The following is a 20,294-nucleotide window of genomic DNA, read 5'->3' on the forward strand; positions in this document are numbered from 1 at the left end:
CTTGGAGGTGCCCTGCATTAGAGGATAAGAGTGTGCGGAAGAACGTCCCTTTCCTTTGGCATCCCATGGGCAATGGATACGTCTTATGACCCTCTTAGCATCCCTCCTACTTCCACTGTTGGGGCCGTGGGGGCAATGATGGGGAGATCCAGCTGGAGAGGTCGGTCCCAGGCTATCCTTTGCTGCCAGGGGTGAAACGACACCCATCCCCAACCCGCTACCAACACACACACACACACACACACACTCACACACACACACACACACACACGCCCTGAGCAGCGTCCAGAGACTCAACGCTGTAGCTTCTGGGCCTTAGCCCTTCACTAAGGCACCCAGATTGCAGCCCCCCCCCCCCCCTCATAAGCTGTGAGTAAATGCTTTTGGTCTCTTGGGTCCACCCTCCTCCTTAAGAAACAGTTACAGCAATGAACACCTGGTGTGGAAAAACGCTGAACAAGTGGAAAAAGAATTTGAAAAGAAATGAGCAGCCAAATTAGGGTTCCGTCTTAGGGCTTGAAGAGCAGCCCCAATCCGGACAACTGAAATGCAGTTACACTCGATCTGCCCCGCTCCCAAACACACACACACACACGCCCACCTCACACTCAACGTGCAAGCACACAGACTCACACAATCCCCACCTCAAAGGCCTCAGGGCAGGGTGGGCAGCCTGGCGGTGGGGTCCACACACTGGCAGACTTCCTTTCTGCTCAAGGCTCTATCAAAGGCAGGCTGGGGTGGTCAGGGGGGTTTGTGAAACTACAGGAGGGGCAGGGGAGACGGAAGCTGGAGTCTCTGCCAGCATTTGCTAGTGGGTCCCTCTCGGGAAGGGAAGGGCTCTGCCAGGATGACCCATCCTTAGGAAGAGCTGCTGAGGGGAGAAGCACGTGCAGCTCGCCTTGCATCCTCTCACTCCCCACTCCCCACAGCCAAGGGGAAGAGGGGCAGACGTGTCCTTAAAAGGGAAGCAGCATGAGGTCGTCCCAACTGGGGCTGCGTTTCTCTCATTGGAGCCTGAGGGTCTTGTAGGACAGGGCTGGGGAGGCTGAGAGAATGAGCAGAGTCCTCAAAGGAGGCTGAATTTCGTTTCTAGGGACTTCAGCCACGGACAGTTCACAGTGCCCTCCTGGATCCTCCATGGGCTTAGAGCTGACTGTGGAGAGCTCCCGGGTAACAGCAGGGCCCTGGGAGACTCAGGGAGGGCAGGCCTTTGTGTCAAGCTAGGGGCATGGGAAACAGAGCTGTGGGCATCTCCCCAAAAAGCACTAGTGCTCTTGACTCAAAAAATAATAGGTATTAATTTGCATGGCATTTTACATACAGGTTCTGTGTCCTGCTTTCCATCTCCTATATCACTGGCACCACCGAAGCCCCCTAGGTCTCTCCTCTCCTGTCTCCCCTCTAGGAGCATCGCTATGTCCTCCAGACTCCAGAACTTCCTCACCACCATCTAGCCCATCCTCGGATTAGGCTAGCCTGAGAAAAAAACAGTGGTTGGTCTCGCTTGGGTGAGACCAAATCTGGGTCCAAATTTGCACTAGAGAAGCAGGCAGGAAGCCTGGCAGGTCTGGGCCCCGTTGGGCACCTCGGTGAGGGGTGCCCCACCTGCCTGCTGGGAAGAGGAACAAAAAAATCTAAGCCAGAGAGCCCAGAGAGGGGCCAAAAGGAGAGGAAACCCAGTGGTTGCTATGACGATGGGGTCCTGGCGCCCAATTTGCATAGGGCAATGATTTCCATACTGCAGGGTGAATTTCCATATCCCTGCCTCAAAGCCTGTTGGGGTAGGGAGTGGGGAGAGGGGAGAGGTCATTTGAAATTCAAATGAGGATGATTAAGGTTTTCTTGAGAAGGGAAGCGTGCACAAAAAGGGTTAAGCCGGTTGGGAAATGTCTGCTCTGGACTCCAAGGTATCAAAGGGAGGTAGCACTGGGCTGGCTGCTCCCACCCTGTCCCTGTCCCCTCCCCTCAGGCCCCTGGAGGCCTGAGGGCGGTTGGCTGAGTGAGGTATCAGTGACCTCTGCCTCTCAGGAGAACCAGCTGGGTCCCCATCCCTGCCTAGTCCCAACTCAGTTTACCCCCAGTGTCCTAAGGATGCTTGGGCTCTTAAGAACCATTGAGCGAGTTCTGGTTCTGGGCTCAGGCCTGTCTCTGCTGACGACAGACTAGTCATCTCAGTTTTTCTACCAGGGAAACTGGAGAAACAGTCTGCACCTTCTCATTTGGCTGAGGAGATGTGAGGAGAGATGGAATCTGGACTCATCTCTACCATGAACCTGTGGCAGCAAGTCACCTCCCGTCTTCAGGCCTGAGTTCGTGCACTGGACAAAGGGTCTGAACTTGAGAGTCTCTAAGATCACTTCCGGCTCTAAGATGCTGAGATCCGTGAGCACACGCTGACCCTTTGTGCTCACTGGTTATTATTTGAAAGATGGGGGTTGCTGTACCTCTCAGTTCCTGTAATGTGTTAGGAAGGGCACTGCTGCCTCCAGCTTACCAAGGCAGAGGCATTAAGGGCATAGACTTTGGAGCCAGAGTCTGCATTTGAATCCCAACTTTTCTACTTACTAGTTATATGACCTTGGGCTGGTTACTTAATGTCTCTGCTCTGTTTCCTAGACTGTAAAATGGAGGAAATAATAGGGATAGGCTCCTAGAGTTGCCGTGAGGATTTTTTTATTTGTTTTTCTTTTTTAATATTGTGGAGAGTGAGGAACTTTTTTTTTTTTTTTTTTGGTTTTTCTTGTTTTTTTCTTTAATAAATTAATTAATTTATTTATTTAGGGCTGTGTTGGGTCTTCGTTGCTGCGTGCGGGCTTTCTCTAGCTTCGGTGAGCAGGAGCCACTCTTCGTTGCGGTGCGCGGGCTTCTCATTGCGGTGGCTTCTCTTGTTGCGGAGCACGGGCTCTAGGCACGTGGGCTTCAGTAGTTGTGGCTCACAGGCCCTAGAGCGCAGGCTCAGTAGTTGTGGCACACGGGCGTAGTTGCTCCGCGGCATGTGGGATCTTCCCGGACCAGGGCTCGAACCCGTGTCCCCTGCATGGGCAGGCAGATTCTTAACCACTGCACCACCAGGGAAGCCCCTGCCGTGAGGATTGAATAAGTCAACATGTGTGAGGCACTTAGAGCAGAGCCTGCCATACAGTAATGCTATTTGCCAGTATTAGTAGCAGAAGGACAGAGTGTCCACACGTGACCCAATGGCCAATCTAGGGACCCTCTATTAGGAATATGGGCTGTCTCCTGAGTAGACCTACCTGTGAATTCATTCACTCATGGCCAACACACTGTCCTATCCACCTGCGCTTGGGAGTGGGAAGCTTGCTTTGGTGAAGGACCCTCAAAGAAACTGACTCCAGGCAATCAGGAAATGGCTGGAAGAAGGGGAGGGAGTTGGTGGAAAGACCCCTCTTCCCAGGATCCAGTGTTTAGGGATGGTACGGATTCAAGGAGACTAAATGATGTTTATAGTTCTGGAAAAACCTGAAGGTCTTTTTTTTTCCCCCTTAAGTTTCTGTGGCGACTCCCTATGTGTTTTCACTTGGAGATAGTATGTCAATATATACTGTGGTGCGGTCAGCCTTGGCTGGTGGGCAGACGTGGGCTTGAGTTTCTACTCGGCAATTTACTAATCAGTAACCTTGGGCAAGTTGATTAACCTCTCTGAGCCTAAAGTTTCCTCGTCTGTAAAACGGGGATAATAAGAGCACCTACTCATAGGGTGGTTGTGAGGATTAAATGCTGTCCTATGTATAAAGTGTTTAATACAAAGCTTGGTGCATAGTAAATGCTCACTAAATGTCAACTATTAATTAATCCCTATTATTTGAAAATAGTGTTCTCCTGCCAAAATGTTTGAAAATTCTCTGATCTAGTCCTATTCTCCTATTTTATGGGGAAAGAGAGTGGGGTCAGAAAAGAAGAATGACTTTCTCAAGGTCACAGCAACAGGTTGAGATCCCTGTTTCTTTAAAAGCCCTTTCCCTACCCTAGAGGCAGTCCTCTGTCTTTTGCTTTGTTTTGTTGGACTAAGTCTCCCCCCTCCCCATCACCCTTCCCTCAGAAGTGGCCCCTCCAGCCCTAGGAACACAGGCCCCAGAAGGAGAGGAAGCGACATTACCCCCGGTGAGGGAACGGGCATGATGTCTGGAGGCGGAAGACGGCTGTGTGACATTAACCAGCCCTGCCCTCTCTGAGCCTCAGTGTACTCACTGGTGAAACAGGAGTTCTGGAATCCTGGCCCTGTACAACTCACAGGCAGGCGAGACTCTAAAAAGGACTGGATATGAAAGTGTACTGCACAGAAGGGAACAAACCCAGTGCACGCCCCAAGACCCATGCGTGTTGGCCAGCACACCAGCCCTGCAGCCAGAGCCCTGAGATCCAACTTCCTTTCCTCCAGCTCAGGCGCCGCGACCCAGCCTCAGTTTCCTTATCTGTAAAACAAGTTGTGAGGCATGAATGAAACAAGAGTGTATCTGTGGCAGCTCTCAGAAGTGAGAGTTGTTCTACAAAGGTGAGATAGCATCTCCCATCTAAGCTTTCTTACCACACACGTGCCCCTCTGAGCTGCACAAAGGACGTCTGTGTGCCCGCACCAGGACCAGCGCCCGGCCGCACGCCCCTCTCGGTAGCTATTCCGGCTCTTCCAACCCACCCTTCTCACCCCCACTTCACTCAGTCCCGGGAAGCGGGTGGCAAAGTGTCTCTTACCAACCTTAAACCTCTTTGAACCTCTTCTCCTCTCAGGGCTGGGCAAGGAGTAGAGAAGGGGCTGGTCTGGAGGTGACCTGGGCTATGGTGGAGAGTCAAGTCCGGGCATCGGAGCTCGGGCTTTGTTCCTGCTTTGTCATGTATCACCTGTGTGACCTTTAGCTCATCACTCATCCTCTCTGGGACTTAGTTTCCCTACCTGTAAGTAGGGGGTGCTGCTCTGGGAGTCTCTGTGTGTTCCCCTCGAGCACAAGAAAGTTCTGATAGAAAAATAGCAGCCAAGGTGCTTCTCTGACCTGTGCTTATTTAGAAGTGATGGAAACCCTGGGTTTCTTTAACAGAGTTTTTCCTTTGAAGTTGGATTTTTATTGTTTTCTAGGGTCAGCAGATTATGAGTGGAGGCGTTGCTGGGGAACCTGGCCCTTTGCCCCCGTTCCAGGCAGGGGCCTGAGTCCCTGGCCTCTTCAGCATAGCCTCTGATCATGTTGCTCACTTTAGGCCTCCGTGTGAGGCCAGCAGGAGGTGCAGGGGCAATGCAGGGCGCCCCAGAGAGTCCCATCTATAGCTCAGACTGAGAAGAAACAGGGATTTTATTTCCTAAACAATTCGAAGACCTCGGTGAGGAGCCTTTCATTTATCAAACAATGACGACAGATGATAAAGGGAAGTCGGAGGAGGCTGGGCTTCCCCTTTAGCAAAGGTGGGCAGAGGGTGCCTTCCTCATCCCCACGCTCCTGACAGGTAAGGGCCTGGACAGCAAGGCTTCGGGGTTCAGTCTCATGACTGTACAGGTGGAGAAACTCACTGGAATGCTGATACAGGCCGGGTTGCAAGGAAGCCCTGAGGTCAGTCGTGTTTACTCTGCCATTCTAGAGAGGAAGAAGCTTTAAATCATGAAAATCCCCAAAGCCACAGACGGTTAGAGGTGGAGGGACCCTGTAAGATCATCCTGTCCTGGGGTAGCAAGTGGGTTTCTTCAGGAGAGCTGCTCCAGATCATCAGTGGTGGTCACTATGCACTGAGTTTAGGAAGAGGAAGCAAGTGAGGCGGTCCGTTAGTGATGTCTGCCCTGGGCATGGCTCACACGCTGCATCTTTGCAATCTGCTCTCCACAGCCGGGGACACTCAGCTGGTGGAGAACTGAAGCTCAGATCTCCCGTCCCCTGTGCCAGTGTTCTTCCCACGGCCCATCAAGGACGTCCTGTGTCCTGTTCTTCAGGTGGCTTCAGGGGCCAGCCTCAGTTTCCTCCTGGTCATTTCTTTGCTCCTACGAAGAAGGCGGCAGGAATATCGGCAGCATTTTTTGTTTTAACATGTAAGGAAAACTGAAGGCTATGGAGATCAAGCAACTTGCCCAAGGTTCAGCGTAAAACAGCCTTTGAAGTAACCCTCAAGCTCAGTTTACAGTGTGTTCTCTGTACAGAACTCTGACCGTTAGGCAACTGTGCCCAGTTCCTTGGAGGGATCTCAAGTAACAAAAAAGGTAGGCATGGTGTCTGTGGGGTCTTGGGGAAAAGTGTTTTGACTGGTTTGAATGACCTCACTGGGAAGTCTCGTGGTTTGCTCTGGCGGCTGCCTGCCCAGCAGTGCTTCCAAGGTCCTGGTTGCTTTAATCACTGCTGTCCCAAGAAGTGCCAGCACATTTGCCAAGTGGCATAAAATGACAGTGGAAGTCTTGCTGGGTTAACCTGGGAGCGGAGCTGGTGAGAAGAGAAGCAGCTCAGAAATGGGAGAGGTTCAACCGCATTGCAGAACGCTCTCTGCATGTTTACCAGGCAGGAGTGAAAATCCTGCTGGAACAGGATTCTTGTGCTTCCACCTCCCTCACCCAGAGAATTGCTCCCCAGGCAAACTCACATCCCAGCTCTGCCAAAGCATGCAAATCAGCGGGCCTGTGAGGCTGTGGCTCAGAGGTGGGAAAGCAGAGGGCTGGCGCCGGCTCCTCCTGTCTACTGTCGGACAGGGGTCCTTGCCAGATGGCTCGGACTGCTGACCTGGTGCCCACCAGCTGCCAGGGAAGGAGAGGCAGAGGTGGAAGTTGCCTTTGACCCTTGCGCACCTCCTACAGACTGATCCTTGGCCTTTCTCATGGGGAGTCCATTGGGTATTACCGCCATCCTGGCCTAAGGAAATTCTATCCAGAATCCCGGGTCTCCCCGCCAATTCAAGGTGCCTTTTACCCTCTTTTGGTCACTAAATCCCATTTTCTATGAACTGGGATGTTGTCTTCATAATTAACCCAAATCCCTCGAACTGTATTCTCGGCCTCTTCCTTTGTCTGGAGCTCTTTGGTATAGATGAACAGTTTGGGGTACCATGTGGGACCAGGGAGATTCAGGAGTTGGGGCATTTAGCTGGAGCTTGGATGGAGTCCTCAGACATTGTCTGACTTTTAGAGACGCTAGCAGTGGCGTTACGCCAGCGTGGGAAAGATGTACCACACTGGGGTTGGAGGCATGGGTTTTTGTCTTCCCCTGAAGATCACTCCCAACACGTGCCCATACTTTAAAAGCTCTGTTACCTCGTACATATTATCACTTAACCTTGTTGAGACTCAGTTTTCTCACTGTAAAATGGGGGTGAATAATAATGCTTCATTTTCCCAAAGGCAGAGCGCCCACCCTGATGATCTCTTCAGGTCCCTCTCAGCCCCGTGAGCCATAGTTCCAAGGCGTTTGCGCTCTGGCTTTCTTGCTAGAAGCTTCATGGTCCACAGATTCCCAGGAGACCATGAGAACCAAAAGAGGCTTGGAGAGACCTTAGCTGGTCTCCCTTCCAGCTTGGCACATTTCTTACCCATTTGCCCCCGGGACATCCAAAGAGAGGATTCTGAAGCTTCCTTTGTGAGCCCTTTCTGCCCCATCTCTGCCCTCTGTGTTCATATCTTTTAGCTGTGGGCAGAACAAAGAGGACAGAGGAAACGGTGGGGAGAGTTCTTTGGTCCTTCCTTGCCTCCCTTTGCAAATGCTACACAGTTACCAGCTTCTGGGAGGGGATGAAAAAGCTCTGGTACATTTCAATCAGTTGCATTGAGTCCTAGGACTTTAGAGATGGAAGGAATTTCAGTCTCCTGAGATCACCCCAGATCCCCCTTTTGATATTATCAAATTACCCCTCAATTCAAATACCACTTCTATAACATCCCTGAAATAAGCAACCTCTGCCTGAATATTCCTAGCAGTGGGGAGCCCTGTTGATATGAAACTGTGGGTTTCACTGCTGGACAATTCCACGTTTTACAAAATTCTTCCTTATAATGAGGTGACTCCCGCTTCCCAGGAGCCTCCACGACTGACCTTTGTGGAGCTGGGTCTTTGGAACTGCAGACTAAGCCTGCTTCACATCCATGCCAATATTGGGGGAGGAAGGAAGAGTACACTGACGTTTACTGAAGCACTTACTATGCACCAGGCACTATGCCAAGTAGATCTTTCAAATGTTTCCTCATTGAATTACTTTAAAATTTTTATTTTGAAAAACTTCAGATGCATAGAAAAGAGAAGAAACAGCTTAATGAACAGCCATATACCCATCACCTGGATTTCATAGTTGTTAACATCTTACCCTATCTGTTTCATCCTTCTTTGGGGGAAATATTTTATTTTTAACGTTTTATTTCAAATGCACGCAAAGGTAGACACTGAAACGATGAGCCCCATATACTCGTTGCCTACTCTCAACAACCATCACATTTCTGGCATTCCTGTCACTGGAATATTTCCTTGTAAATTATAGACATTATAACTTTTCAATCCTAAATATGGCAGTATGTGTCTCTAGAACGTAAAAGACATCCAAGGGTAAGTGTTCTCCTCTCTAGGCTAAACATCCTTTCCTCATCTGGGGTGACATCTAAGCCCCTGACCATCTTGGTCCTTATGTTGCACAGCCCAGTTCATCAGGGTCCCTTTAAAAAATGTTGCCCTGAACTGGACGTGATGCTCTCAGCAGAGATCTGCAACGGTCTGCATGCCTGCTAATGCACAGGATAGCATTAGCTTTTTAAGCAGCTACACCGCACCTGTGCAGCACACTCAGGCCAATATTAGCTTCAGTCAACTAAAATTCTCCCTTTTTTGGTTTCTTTTTCACATGAGGCACTAGCACCAGCCTCCTCTCTCTTCCCCTCCCCCACAAGGAACTGCAGTTTGTTTATTTCCAGATACTGTCTGCCAATAAACAGAAATGGGAATCACTTTTTTGTTTTTGTTTGGGAGGGAGAGATGTATTATATTTCTTTAGGAGATTTAACCTCTTTGAAAATGTAAAATACAGAGTATAGATATTTTGATGGTCAAGTATCTTAAATTATGCACACTTGAATTTTTAATCACCGTATATATCTGCTGTGTTATTCCATTGCTCCAGTTTGAGGTTGGTTATTGGTATTGTTGAAAAAACTCTTTATCAGGTTTCACATTGTAGCACAGAGTCTTTTGTTTAAGCTTTATTGAGGTGTAACTGGTAAATAAAATTGTAAGATTTTTACAATGTACATCATGTGATTTGATACATGTATACATTGTGAAAGGATCCCCACCATCTAGTTAACACATCCATCACCTCTATATTTATCTTTTTTTTTTTTTTTTTTTTTTTTTTGCGGTACGCGGGCCTCTCACTGTTGTGGCCTCTCCCGTTGCGGAGCACAGGCTCCGGACGCGCAGGCTCAGCGGCCATGGCTCACGGGCCCAGCCGCTCCGCGGCATGTGGGATCTTCCCGGACCGGGGCACGAACCCGTGTCCCCTGCATCGGCAGGCGGACTCTCAACCACTGCGCCACCAGGGAAGCCCTATATTTATCTTTATATGTGTGAGAGAGAACATTTAAGTTCCACTCTTTTAGCAAATTTTAATTACACAGTACAGTGTTGTCAACTATAGTCACCATGTTATACATTAGATCTTCAGACCTGATTCATCTTATAGCTGAAAGTTTGTACCCTTTTACCAGCGTCTCCCTATTTCGGAACCCTTCCAGCATCTGGCAACCACTTTTCTACTCTCTGTTTCTATGAGTTTGACTCTTTTTTTTTTTGGATTCCACATATAAGTGATACCTTGCAGTATTTGTCTTTCTCAGTCTGGTTTATTTCACTTTGCATAATGCCCCCAAGGTCAATCCATGTTGTGGCAAATAGCAGGATTTCCTTCTTTCTAGTGGCTGAATAATATTCCACCATATAACATGTTATATACATGTAACATTTTCTTTAACCATTTATCCATTGATGAACACTTAGGTTGGCTATAGTGAATAATGCTGCAGTGAAGAGAGGAGTGAAGCTAGCTATCTCTCTGATATCCTGTTTTCATTTCCTGTGGAGGTACACCTAGAGTAAGGATTGCCAGATCATATGTAGCAGATAGGCTTAAAGGTAGGGCATACTTCTGAGCAATTTGACTACTGTAGTTGCCTACCCAGTATGAGGTAGAAAATTAGCTTTATGGGTGAGAGCAGTCGTCAAAACATAATTCCCTAATTTTAAAAAACTCTTTACTTTCTTCTCCTTTTTTTGGTGGAAAAAAACATACAATATTACATTTAAACATAGACTTTACCACCTTAATCATTTCTAATTTCAGCCTCCTCTATCTTTTATGTATACAATTGACCTTTTTTAACCTAAATGTAGGGCTGAGATTTATTCCTGTTACATTTTATGTTGTTGGGTTTGGCCTCTTATTAGAATCAACCAAAATATTTTCTAATCCTGATTTCATCATCCAGTTGTCTGACTTAATCTCGCTCTCTGCTTTAAATCACTTCCGGATTTGATCGGCATCAATACTGCTTATTTGCCTAAACTGTCGGTTACAGTCTAATACTTGGTTTTCTCTGTGTTGGACTTTGGATGCGGTGGGTTTCTTGGGAAAATTGTACGAGTATGGGAGTCGCAAGATCCAAGCTTTAGTCCGAAGTCAAGGTCTCTGAGGCTGTGTGACCACTGCAAGGTGCTCCCCTCTGAGGTTGGACTTCAGCATCTTTCCAATGCTAAAAATAATGCTCCGGCCCCTCTGTGTGTCTGTCCTGCTTTGTTTTCTTTCTGCAAGTGGCTGCCATCTTTCAAAGCCAGAACTTGGATAATAGAATATGATCAGGTTTCTGCAGGTGGTGGCACCTGTGATTTCTTAGATCTGAAGAGAAGATTCGTTTCTGTAGCAGCTTCTTAGTGATTTGGATCAATTAAACACATAGTCATTCAGTTCCTACTACGTGTTAAACACTGTTTTAGGCTCTTGGGGTACAAAAATGAATCAGCTGTAATAACCCTGGCCTCTAGGAGCTCCCAATTTCATGAGGGAAACAGACACACAAAACACTGAGTTTTTAAAAATGTGGTAGATGCTGGAAGAGATATAAACCAGAGAGGTGGAAACACAGAGGAGGAAATCCCTCCTTTTGCTTTGGATAAGTTTCATGGAGGATGTGACAGCTGAGCTGGGTCTTTGGAGGATGAATGTGTATTTTCTAGGGAGAGAGGGCATTCTAGTCAGAGGGAAGAGCATATGCAAAATCCCTGACGAAGGAAAAGGCTCAGCCCTACGGAGGAGTGGCCCGGGACGTGTGGAGCCCAGCCCGCAACTGGAGAGTGCTTCCCAGCATGTAGTTGAGCTTTACTGTATTCCTGGGAAGTGGGTGGAATTGAAACTATGACCTTACTTTGCCGTCAAGATGCCTGAGGTTCTGGAGCTTCCTGCCTTGACCAAGGTCACACAGCTTGGGAGCGATGGAGCCAGGACTTGAACCCCAATTCTCTGACTTCGAGTCCAGGACTGTTTCAAGTATGCCCTGCCGCTCCTGCACACCACAGCTTAAAGGGGCAGAAAACAAGTTTCTGGTGATTGTGGACCAGGATTTCCCACAATACGGTGATTGCGTCCCTTTCCTTCTCTAGGAAAGAGGGGTGCCCTCCTCGCTGTTTCAAAAACGAATAAATTGGGTCCTGGGAATGGCTTGTCGGTCACCTCTCAACCTAGATCATTAAGGCAGCAGCAGAACCCCAAGCAGTGAGCTTGATCTTGTCCTAGGGTTCCCAGACACCACCTCCCAGGCCTTTCCTGTAGGCTGGGTGGGGAGAGGTGCCAGGTGCAACTAGGTCCATGGAACATGGGAGAGAAGCAGGAAGAAGCAGCAGTAAGATGAGGGCTGAGGCCATTTCCCCTCAGCCAGATCTGGAGAGAGAACCAACAGTGTCATCAGAAGTGAACTAACGCCTGTATTAGACTATGTCATGGTGTCTCCACCTAGGCCCCCAGATGCTCTGAGCTCCTTCTCCCCAGCTGGGGGAAGCCATGTCTCCTGAGAATACTCTGACCTGCTTAGCAGTGGAATCAGAATCAGAGGTGAAATCACTTTGGGGGACTGAACCTTTATTCAGCTCCTGGTGCTGAGCTAGTGCCGTGCTCTGCTGTCCCAGAGTAAAGGGGCCTGTCTCCTGGGAGGCCCTGGCTGGCCTGGGCCCCGCCGGTCCAGCCATTCAGTCAGCCTGGGACTCAAGGAGGATTAGACTATGATACCGATGCAGGCCACGGTGAGTTTGATGAGAAGCGGAGACTCCGTCTTCAGGCTCCAAGCGCAGCAGGTGCGTCCTCAAGGGGAGAGGCCTCTGGAGAAAGACCCCGGAGAAACTCCTGGACAAGAGAAATTGTTCTCTTGTTGGCTGGCGGGTTTTAAAATTAATCTCTGAATGCTGTTTGCTCATCTTTGGCATTTTGTGGATCTCACAGACGACACTCTAACGGCATCCGCAGATATCGAAAGTAAAGACTTTTCTTAATTGTTCACAAACCTGATGACCTCTCCAAGACAGACTGTTTTGGCCCTCAAGGTTTCTCTCCCTTTCTAGGTCTCATTCACATGTATGTTATTACCTCTTCTGGAGGTAATGATATTACACCTTCTCTTGCCTTCCAGACACTGTACCTGCCTGGTCTTCCTCCTACCTGAGTGCCCACCCTTTCTCAGTCTCCTTTGCTGGCCCTTCCTCTTCATTCCCAACCTTGACCTTTTTATTCTCCTTCATCTGGACTCAGTTCCTTTGTAAACTCATCAAGTCCTATGGCTTTAAATACCACCTATAAGCTGAAAACTACCCACCCTGTACTTCCGACCTGACGCCCATCCTGAGTCCAAACTCCTCTCCCTGTCTCTCCTGGGATCTTGAATTGGCCTCTCAAAGCTAACAAAGTTAGCTTTTGATTTTATACCACCAGCCAGCTCCTCCCCGAGTCACCCCCATCTTGGGGAATGACTCCACCACTCACTCCATGGAGAAAGCCCAACCCTAGGAATCACCCTTCCTCTCCTTCCCTTGCACCACTCCTTCCAGCCATCAGCTGGCCCCGTCAGCTGTCAATGCAAAATCCAGGTCCTTCTCCCTGCCTGCACGGGTGCCCTTCTATCCTGCACGCTGCCCCCTCTCACCTGACCCACCGCGACGGGCTCCTGGTTGTTCTCCCTTCCTCCTCGCTTATCCCTACCGCTGATCGCCGCAGGTGTAAACACTGAAGTCACATCATGTCGCTGCTCTGCTCAAAACCCTCTGATCCCTTCCCAACGTCCTTGGCATGAAAGCTGAAGTCTTCAGCACGACCCGCCTGCCAGCTCCACGTCGTCTTTCCCCTGGTCACACCCATCCACATCTCTCCAGCCTTGCTGGCCTCACCGCTGTTCCTCAGCAGGCAAGCCTGTTCTTGCCTCACTCAGGTCCCGATCCTTCTATCTGGAATCATCTTCCCCAGACCACCCTGCTTATGGACAGCCTCTGACACACTCTTCCCCTGACCATGTAGTATTGCTCTCCATAGTAACTCTCTTATTCCTTTTATGTCTCCTCAACTAGAAAAGAAGCTCCGTGTGGCCAAGGACTTCTGTCTATCTTTTCCAGTATTATATTTCAAGTGCCTAGAACAGTGCCTGGTATAGAGAGTGTACTTAGCAAATACTTGTGGAATGAATGAATTTGCTCTTTGGTCAAATCTTAAAATCACTTCTTACTAGGCCACCTTTACAATGTCATGAAAAAAATTTTAATATAAAAGCAATTTTATCTTTAAGTCTACCTTCTACGCGCACGCGCGCGCAAACACACGCACACACGCACACACGCACTATTTTCACTTTGTGGGCCCTTCCCATCTTAACTCCCCTCACAGATTATCTATTTAGTCTTCGCTAGTCTCAAAATCAAGCTGCTATTCAAAGATGACTTCCCGTCTCATTAATTTCCTCTTTCTCGGAGTCCTGTAGCCCTCAACCTCTGCTGTCATCTTGCTGGCCCAGCTGCTCTCGGAGATGCTTCACAACCAATCATACAGGCAAGGGCTTCACTGACCCGTTGTTTAGAACAGAGCAGAGCAAAGGGGGCTTAGATGAAAGCTCCAGAGGATTCTCCTGGACCCCATTCATTCATCTATCAGGTGTTTCTTGAGCCTCTGACCCATGTTAGGAACTGCGGTGGCCATTGAGGAGAAAAATGAATGTCATCCTCCTCGTTTTCAAGGAATTCATAGGCTAGAGGGAGAGAGAAGCATGCAGACAAATAAAGAGTTACATGACATGTGCCATGCGGCTGGTAGAGAAGCCTGAAGGACCAGAGAGAAGGGGGACCAACTTTGTGGAAGGGAACAGTGCATGGAGGTGTGGAAACAGAAGAGGTGTGGCGCGTTTGGACATTAGCGAGCTTTCCATGAGTCTGGAGCACAGGGTACCTGGGAGGGAGGGAGATGAGATCATGAGAGGCAGCAGACAAAGCAGGGAAAGTAGGCAGAAACCAGGTCATACAGGGAATTATATGTTATACTAAGAAATTTGGACTTCATTCCAAAGCTATTGAAGAACTGATGGCAAGCAGAAGAATTTTCTGATTGAAAGTTCTGAATTTATTCACATGTTCATTTATTCATTCATTCAACCAATATAATTTGAGCTCCTATTATGTACTAAGCCTAGTGCTAGGCTCTGGGTGGTATTTAATATCATCTTCTTGCAATTATAGAGCCAATAATCCATGGGGCATAAAGGAAGATTGTTTGGCAGCTCCTGCCCTGAAGAGCTATATGAATAGAAAATTTAATTATAGCAAAGAATGGAAGCAATTTCCCTAATAACAGGTATATGTTTAAGCAGATTTTGGTATCCCCATAAATGGAATATTATGTAGCCATTAAAAATGATCTTTGCAAACATAGGAGAAAGATTTATGATGTTCCTTAATAGTGTAGGAGAAAGATTATGACGCTCACTGGAAAAAGCAGGGTAAAAAATCTATACAGAGTGATATATATCAATGAGGAAAAACAAGCATAAAAAAGACCATAAAATATACAAAAATATTAATTGCAGCTGCCTCTCTGCAGATTGATTTTTCTGCTACTTTGTATGTTTTCTGTACCAAAAAGTTTTCTCTATTAAGCACACATTTACTTTTTCAACCCAACATTTATTATAAAGGGAAAAATATGAATAAAACCAAAAATGAAAAGTTGTGGGGGTGGAAACAGGGGTGACACTCATCTACCTGACATGATTTAGGTGTCATCAATGCTGGAGGGCTGGAATAGTGGGAGGCCTTCTTGCCTTCGGGCAATTCCTTTAGGATTTGTGGCTGGTCGTTCCTTGCTCTTCCATTACAGCATGTATCACAGCCTCTGTCTGAGGGCATTTGGCAGAAGCAGTCTGGTGTGGCAAGTTCTAATCTCAGTTAGATTCTATGTGACCTATGGATAAGCCAGTCTCCCCTTTCCCTGGTTACCTACCTTCCTGAAGGAGATTTTCCAAAGACTTTTCCAGGAAATAGGATAAGCAAGAAGATTCTGGCCACAGGGCAGGCATTTTGTTCTTTTTCAAAATAAAGATAAGCCCATTCCAACATCCTATTTTCCACTAACTTTCAGTCTCTTCCAATCCTGCTAGCTATTAATGTTTTCTTTTTTTTTTTAATCTCTTCCAGGAAATGATCCAAACGGCTTAGATTTCAACAGGCAGGTAAGGACATTCAGAAGAAAACCTTTACTCCATGAATTTTGGGGGTCATTCATACTATGTCGGGTGTGGGGACACAAAGAAGATTTGGGAAGTTTGAGGGTGTTTATTCATAGACTCATAGCTCTCAGAATTGAAAGGGGTCTTTCAAGGGCTTTTGCATCCAACCCCTCCACCAATCCACTATCCAACGTTGGGGTCACCTCTTCATTACGTCCTCAAAAGAGTACTGACAGCACAGCCCTATTTAGGATTATCTGCAGGCTGGATGTGGTCTGGAATCTAAGACCACAACTCTTTTCCCATCAAAGCTCAGCTTGAGTTGCCTCTTGGGCAAGTCTGTTTGCATGGCCTGACTATGTGTAGAGGAATTTGTGGAGGTACAAAAGATGGAGGGTTGGGTTCCTCAGGGAACTCCTGATTTATTCTTTTTTTTCTAACATTTTTATTCGAGTATAATTGCTTTACAATGGTGTGTCAGTTTCTGCTTTACAACAAAGCGAATCAGTTATACATATACATATATCCCCATATCTCCTCCCTCTTGCATCTTCCTCTCTCCCACCCTCCCTATCCCACCCTACTAGCTGGTCACAAAGCACCGAGCTGATCTCCCTGTGCTATGCGGCTGCTTCCCACTAGCTATCTATTTTACATTTGGTAGTGTATATATGTCTATGCCACTCTCTCACTTTGTCCCAGCTTACCCTTCCCCCTCACCGTGTCCTCAAGTCCATTTTCTAGTAGGTCTGCGTCTTTATTCCCGTCTTGCCCCTAGGTTCTTCATGACTTTTTTTTTTTTTTTAGATTCCATATGTATGTGTTAGCATATGGTATTTGTTTTTCTCTTTCTGACTTACTTCACTCTGTATGACAGACTCTAGGTCCATCCACCTCACTATAAATAACTCAATTTCATTTCTTTTTATGGCTGAGTAGTACTCCATTATATGTATGTGCCACATCTTCTTTATCCATTCATCTGTCAATGGTCACTTAGGTTTCTTCCAAGTCCTGGCTATTGTAAATAGCCAAAGGAACTCCTGATTTAAAAGAAGAAGATAGAGGACAAAACAGGGGAGCCAGGACAAAAAGAGCTCAGGAAGGAGGGTGTAACCCAGCTCAGTGGGACAATGGAGATACAAGCTGGGCACCTTTAAAGGAACAAGCTGGGTGGAGTTCAAGTTAGTTGGGGAGGGTTTCAGGCAAGGGAAGGTGGTGTTGGATGGATTGAAGGATGGATAGATCTGGATGTGTAAAGAGGGTGAATGAAGAGAGGACCTTCCCATTGAAGTTAGAGGCTGATGGGAAGATCGGAGGCTGAGGGTGAAGACAAGGTGTGATGTCAGAGGCAGATTATGGGAGGGTTCACTGGGGGGACAAAGTCTAAATTGGAGACAAGCAGGAAGCAACACTGGGCCCTAGAGTGAGGCAGAGACGTGAGAATTAGAAACAAAGTCAGAAAGCCTGGTTTTGTGTCCTGTTTTGGCCACCATCTAGCTGTGTAAGTTTGCTCAAGTCACTTAATATTTTTAGTATGAGTTTTCTCACCTGAAAACTTAATTTATTTCATAAATTTGGGGTGGGGGAGGGAACATGTACCGTGCCAGATGTGGGAATACAAAGAAAATTAAGACATGGTCTCTTCCCTGGAGGAGCTCACAGTCTAGATTGAGGAGTGGGGGAGATAGAGATAGAAGGAGAGGGAGAGGGGAGGGGAGAGAGAAACTCTTGAGTGGATAATTATAATACAATCTCATTCATGCTTTATTGGAGGCGTGTAAAAAGCATGGTGTCAAACAGAAATGAGAATACTTCATTCTTCCCGGTAGCTCAGGGCAGGCTTCATGGAGGAGGTGACATTTGATTCTAGCTCTGAAGAGTCAGTAGAGTCTGTCAAGCAGAGAAGAGTGGGCTAGAGTAGGAGACAGCCAGGGGGAAGGAAAGACAACCCCAATTTGGGGATACATTTGATACTCACTAGGGGTCCTTCCTACTCATATCCAGAGTCCAAGTTTAGAAGGAAGTCAGGGGTGGAGGTCAAACTCAGACATATGTTCTTGTCCTCCTTTATCTGTAGAGTGATTCGAAGTCCCTACTAACATTTCCTGAAAGGCTTTTAACTCTGGGTACATCCTTCACAGTTGGAGAGGAACAATCTGGAGTCCTAACCCAAAACCTCTTAGGCAACTTCTGCAATTGTGTTCATTGGGGAAGTTTGCTAACACATGGAGGCCAGCTACTCTCACTCTTCCCTCAAGACCTCAGACAGAGGTAGGCTTCAGTTAAAGACACATCTAAGTGAGCTACAAGGAAGGACTTGCAGCCAATGTGGCTTATCAAACACTGGAAGAGCTACCAAGGGAAGGAGACTGTAGAATCAGCTTCTCTCTCAAGGTCTTTAAAGATGAGACAGATTCTCATCTAAGGGATAGTTTGGCCAGGTTTGTTTCCAGGGCAGGAGGATGGAGGACATTCCCGAGGATTCAGTGATCCTGAAGGAGCTCTCAGCAGGTTGGGATGTGGCCTGTTGCCTGTGCTTTCCGAGGGTCCCAGCCCAGGGTCCACCTCTCATGGTCCCTTGGACGAGATGCACGTGGAGGAGCCCATCCCACACCAAGATGTGGTGGCACCAGCCCAGCCCGGAGGTGGCCCGCTCCACAGGCCTGGTGGGTTTGGCCGCCTGTGTGATCTTTCTAGAGCTTGGGAAACCCTCGTGCTTGGGACAAGGCTAGGGACAGCCCCTCTGGCCCCAGCAGCCTATAGAGAAGCCCCGACACTTTGAACATCCTTTGGGGTAATGTTTCCCCACCAGTTGGGAGAAAGTTTCCTGGCTTCTGTCAGGGGAGGGCCTCACTAGCATTCGCTTCCCTTCGATGAGCCTCATGGGAAGGGGGCAGTTCCACCCTCCCCTGGGAAGGGTTTTTGGATTTCTCATTACTGACAAGAACAGATACATAAAGATCTTTTCTTTAAAGAGGTTGGAATTTTGGAGGAAGAGAGGCTCAGCTGGTCATGCTCATTTACACACTTAGACTGGAGCTCTTCTCTGTGCACAAGCACACATGTCCACGCCCTCCTAAGGCCCTCCTCGCTCCCTCTCACTGCCTCTCAGATGCCTCAGATACCAAGGCCCGCACCCTCACATTCTCACCAGTTCACTTGCGGGCCTGCAGGTTGGCACCAGGATTTCTCAGGCCCTTGCACTGACAGTGATACCCTCATGCTTCATAACAAGGGAAGTAAACCAACGTTGGCGACCCCGAGGCACTGGGCAAAGTGCTTTTGGCACTTTATCTCATTTGATTCTCACTGTATACCAAGTGTTACTATCCCCCATATACAGGTAAGGAAATTGCCTCCCAGGCAGCCCCACCTGATTTGGCAAAGGATTTGAGAGATTAAGTAATCTGCTGAAGGTCACGCAGATTGGTCAGCTGACAGAGCCAGGACTTGAACCCACATCTCTTCGGCTCCAGAGCTCATTTTTCCCATGATACCTTGCAGCATCCTCCTCTGCATTCTCTCAACTCCCCTCTTCCTGAGCATACACACTGTCCTTAGACAGAGGCCTGGGAGCCAGCGGCTGAGTGTGACCTCACCATGACTAACTGGGAGGAAGTGGGAGGTGCAGGGAGTGGGGAGGGGAAGAAGAAGTGTTGTGTAGGAGCAGCCTCTGTGTCTGATACAGAGAGATGGGGTGGCGGACACAGGAGAGCAAAGGATGAGTCGCTGCCCTTGGTGAAGCTCACATTGGAAGGCCCCAAGCCAGTTGGTGCAGTTGGGAATTGCAGCCAGGCTCCAGGCGCACTGCCGTCCTAAGGTTACATGAACGAAGGACGCTGCCGCATCGTGAAGTTTCATGCTGAGCCTCTTAACTTCCTGGTCCCCAGAAAGCAGCCTGAGACTGTTTGGGAGGTAACTGTGAGCTGACCCAGAGACCCAGAAACGGGGCCACCCCTCAGTCCCCAAGAGAAATTAAGACAGAGTTGGGAAGCAACAGAACAAGGCCAGATCCCCGGACAGGGAATCAGAGGTCCTGGGTGCCAGTGCTGTTTCCACCCTCCACAATCCTCTTCTCCCTTCTGGGCCTTAGTGTCCTCATGAATAAAAGGAAGACACTTGCTTGAGATGATTGCTAAGGCCCCTGCAGTCTGTATGTTATGGTCCCATCAATATTCTCGTGCCATATTCTGTTTGGTTTTGCTTCCACTTTCCTTTCATGTTTTTCTTTGAAGAGAAATGGGGAAGAGAGTGTCCGTTACTTCACCCTGAGCTGTAGAGAGTGAGGAGAAATATGTCACGTGGAATCTTTTCAGCCTTTATGATCTTGTGTGATCCAGCGAAAAGAATCTTTTGAAATTCAAGGGGCAGAGACAGGAGGACCCAGCAGGCTGGATCTGGAGCCAAACACTCATTCTTTGAATATTTAGTCATTCCTAAGAGCTGGTAGAGGGTGTCATTTGTAAGAAGATAAATGGCAATGAACTCTGCAGTGCATTCTGTAAGAGACATAAGAGTACTGAGCTCTGAGATACTGCCCAAGGATGTCACCAAAGAGATGGTGTTGAAGCGGGTGACAAGGGAAGAGAAG

General features: G+C 48.0%; 1 protein-coding gene across 1 annotated transcript in view; it reads left to right on the forward strand.

The window, feature by feature from the left end:
- Positions 1 to 20,294, forward strand: part of POU2F3 (POU class 2 homeobox 3) — an 80,238-nt gene that overhangs the window by 14,299 nt on the left and 45,645 nt on the right. The window contains exon 3 of the mRNA XM_059067874.2: positions 15,669 to 15,703. Coding sequence (XP_058923857.1) covers positions 15,669 to 15,703 — 35 coding nt within the window. The remainder of the gene's footprint in view (positions 1 to 15,668; positions 15,704 to 20,294) is intronic.

Source organism: Kogia breviceps, chromosome 7, assembly GCF_026419965.1.
Source record: "Kogia breviceps isolate mKogBre1 chromosome 7, mKogBre1 haplotype 1, whole genome shotgun sequence".
Taxonomy (NCBI): Eukaryota; Metazoa; Chordata; class Mammalia; order Artiodactyla; family Physeteridae; genus Kogia; species Kogia breviceps.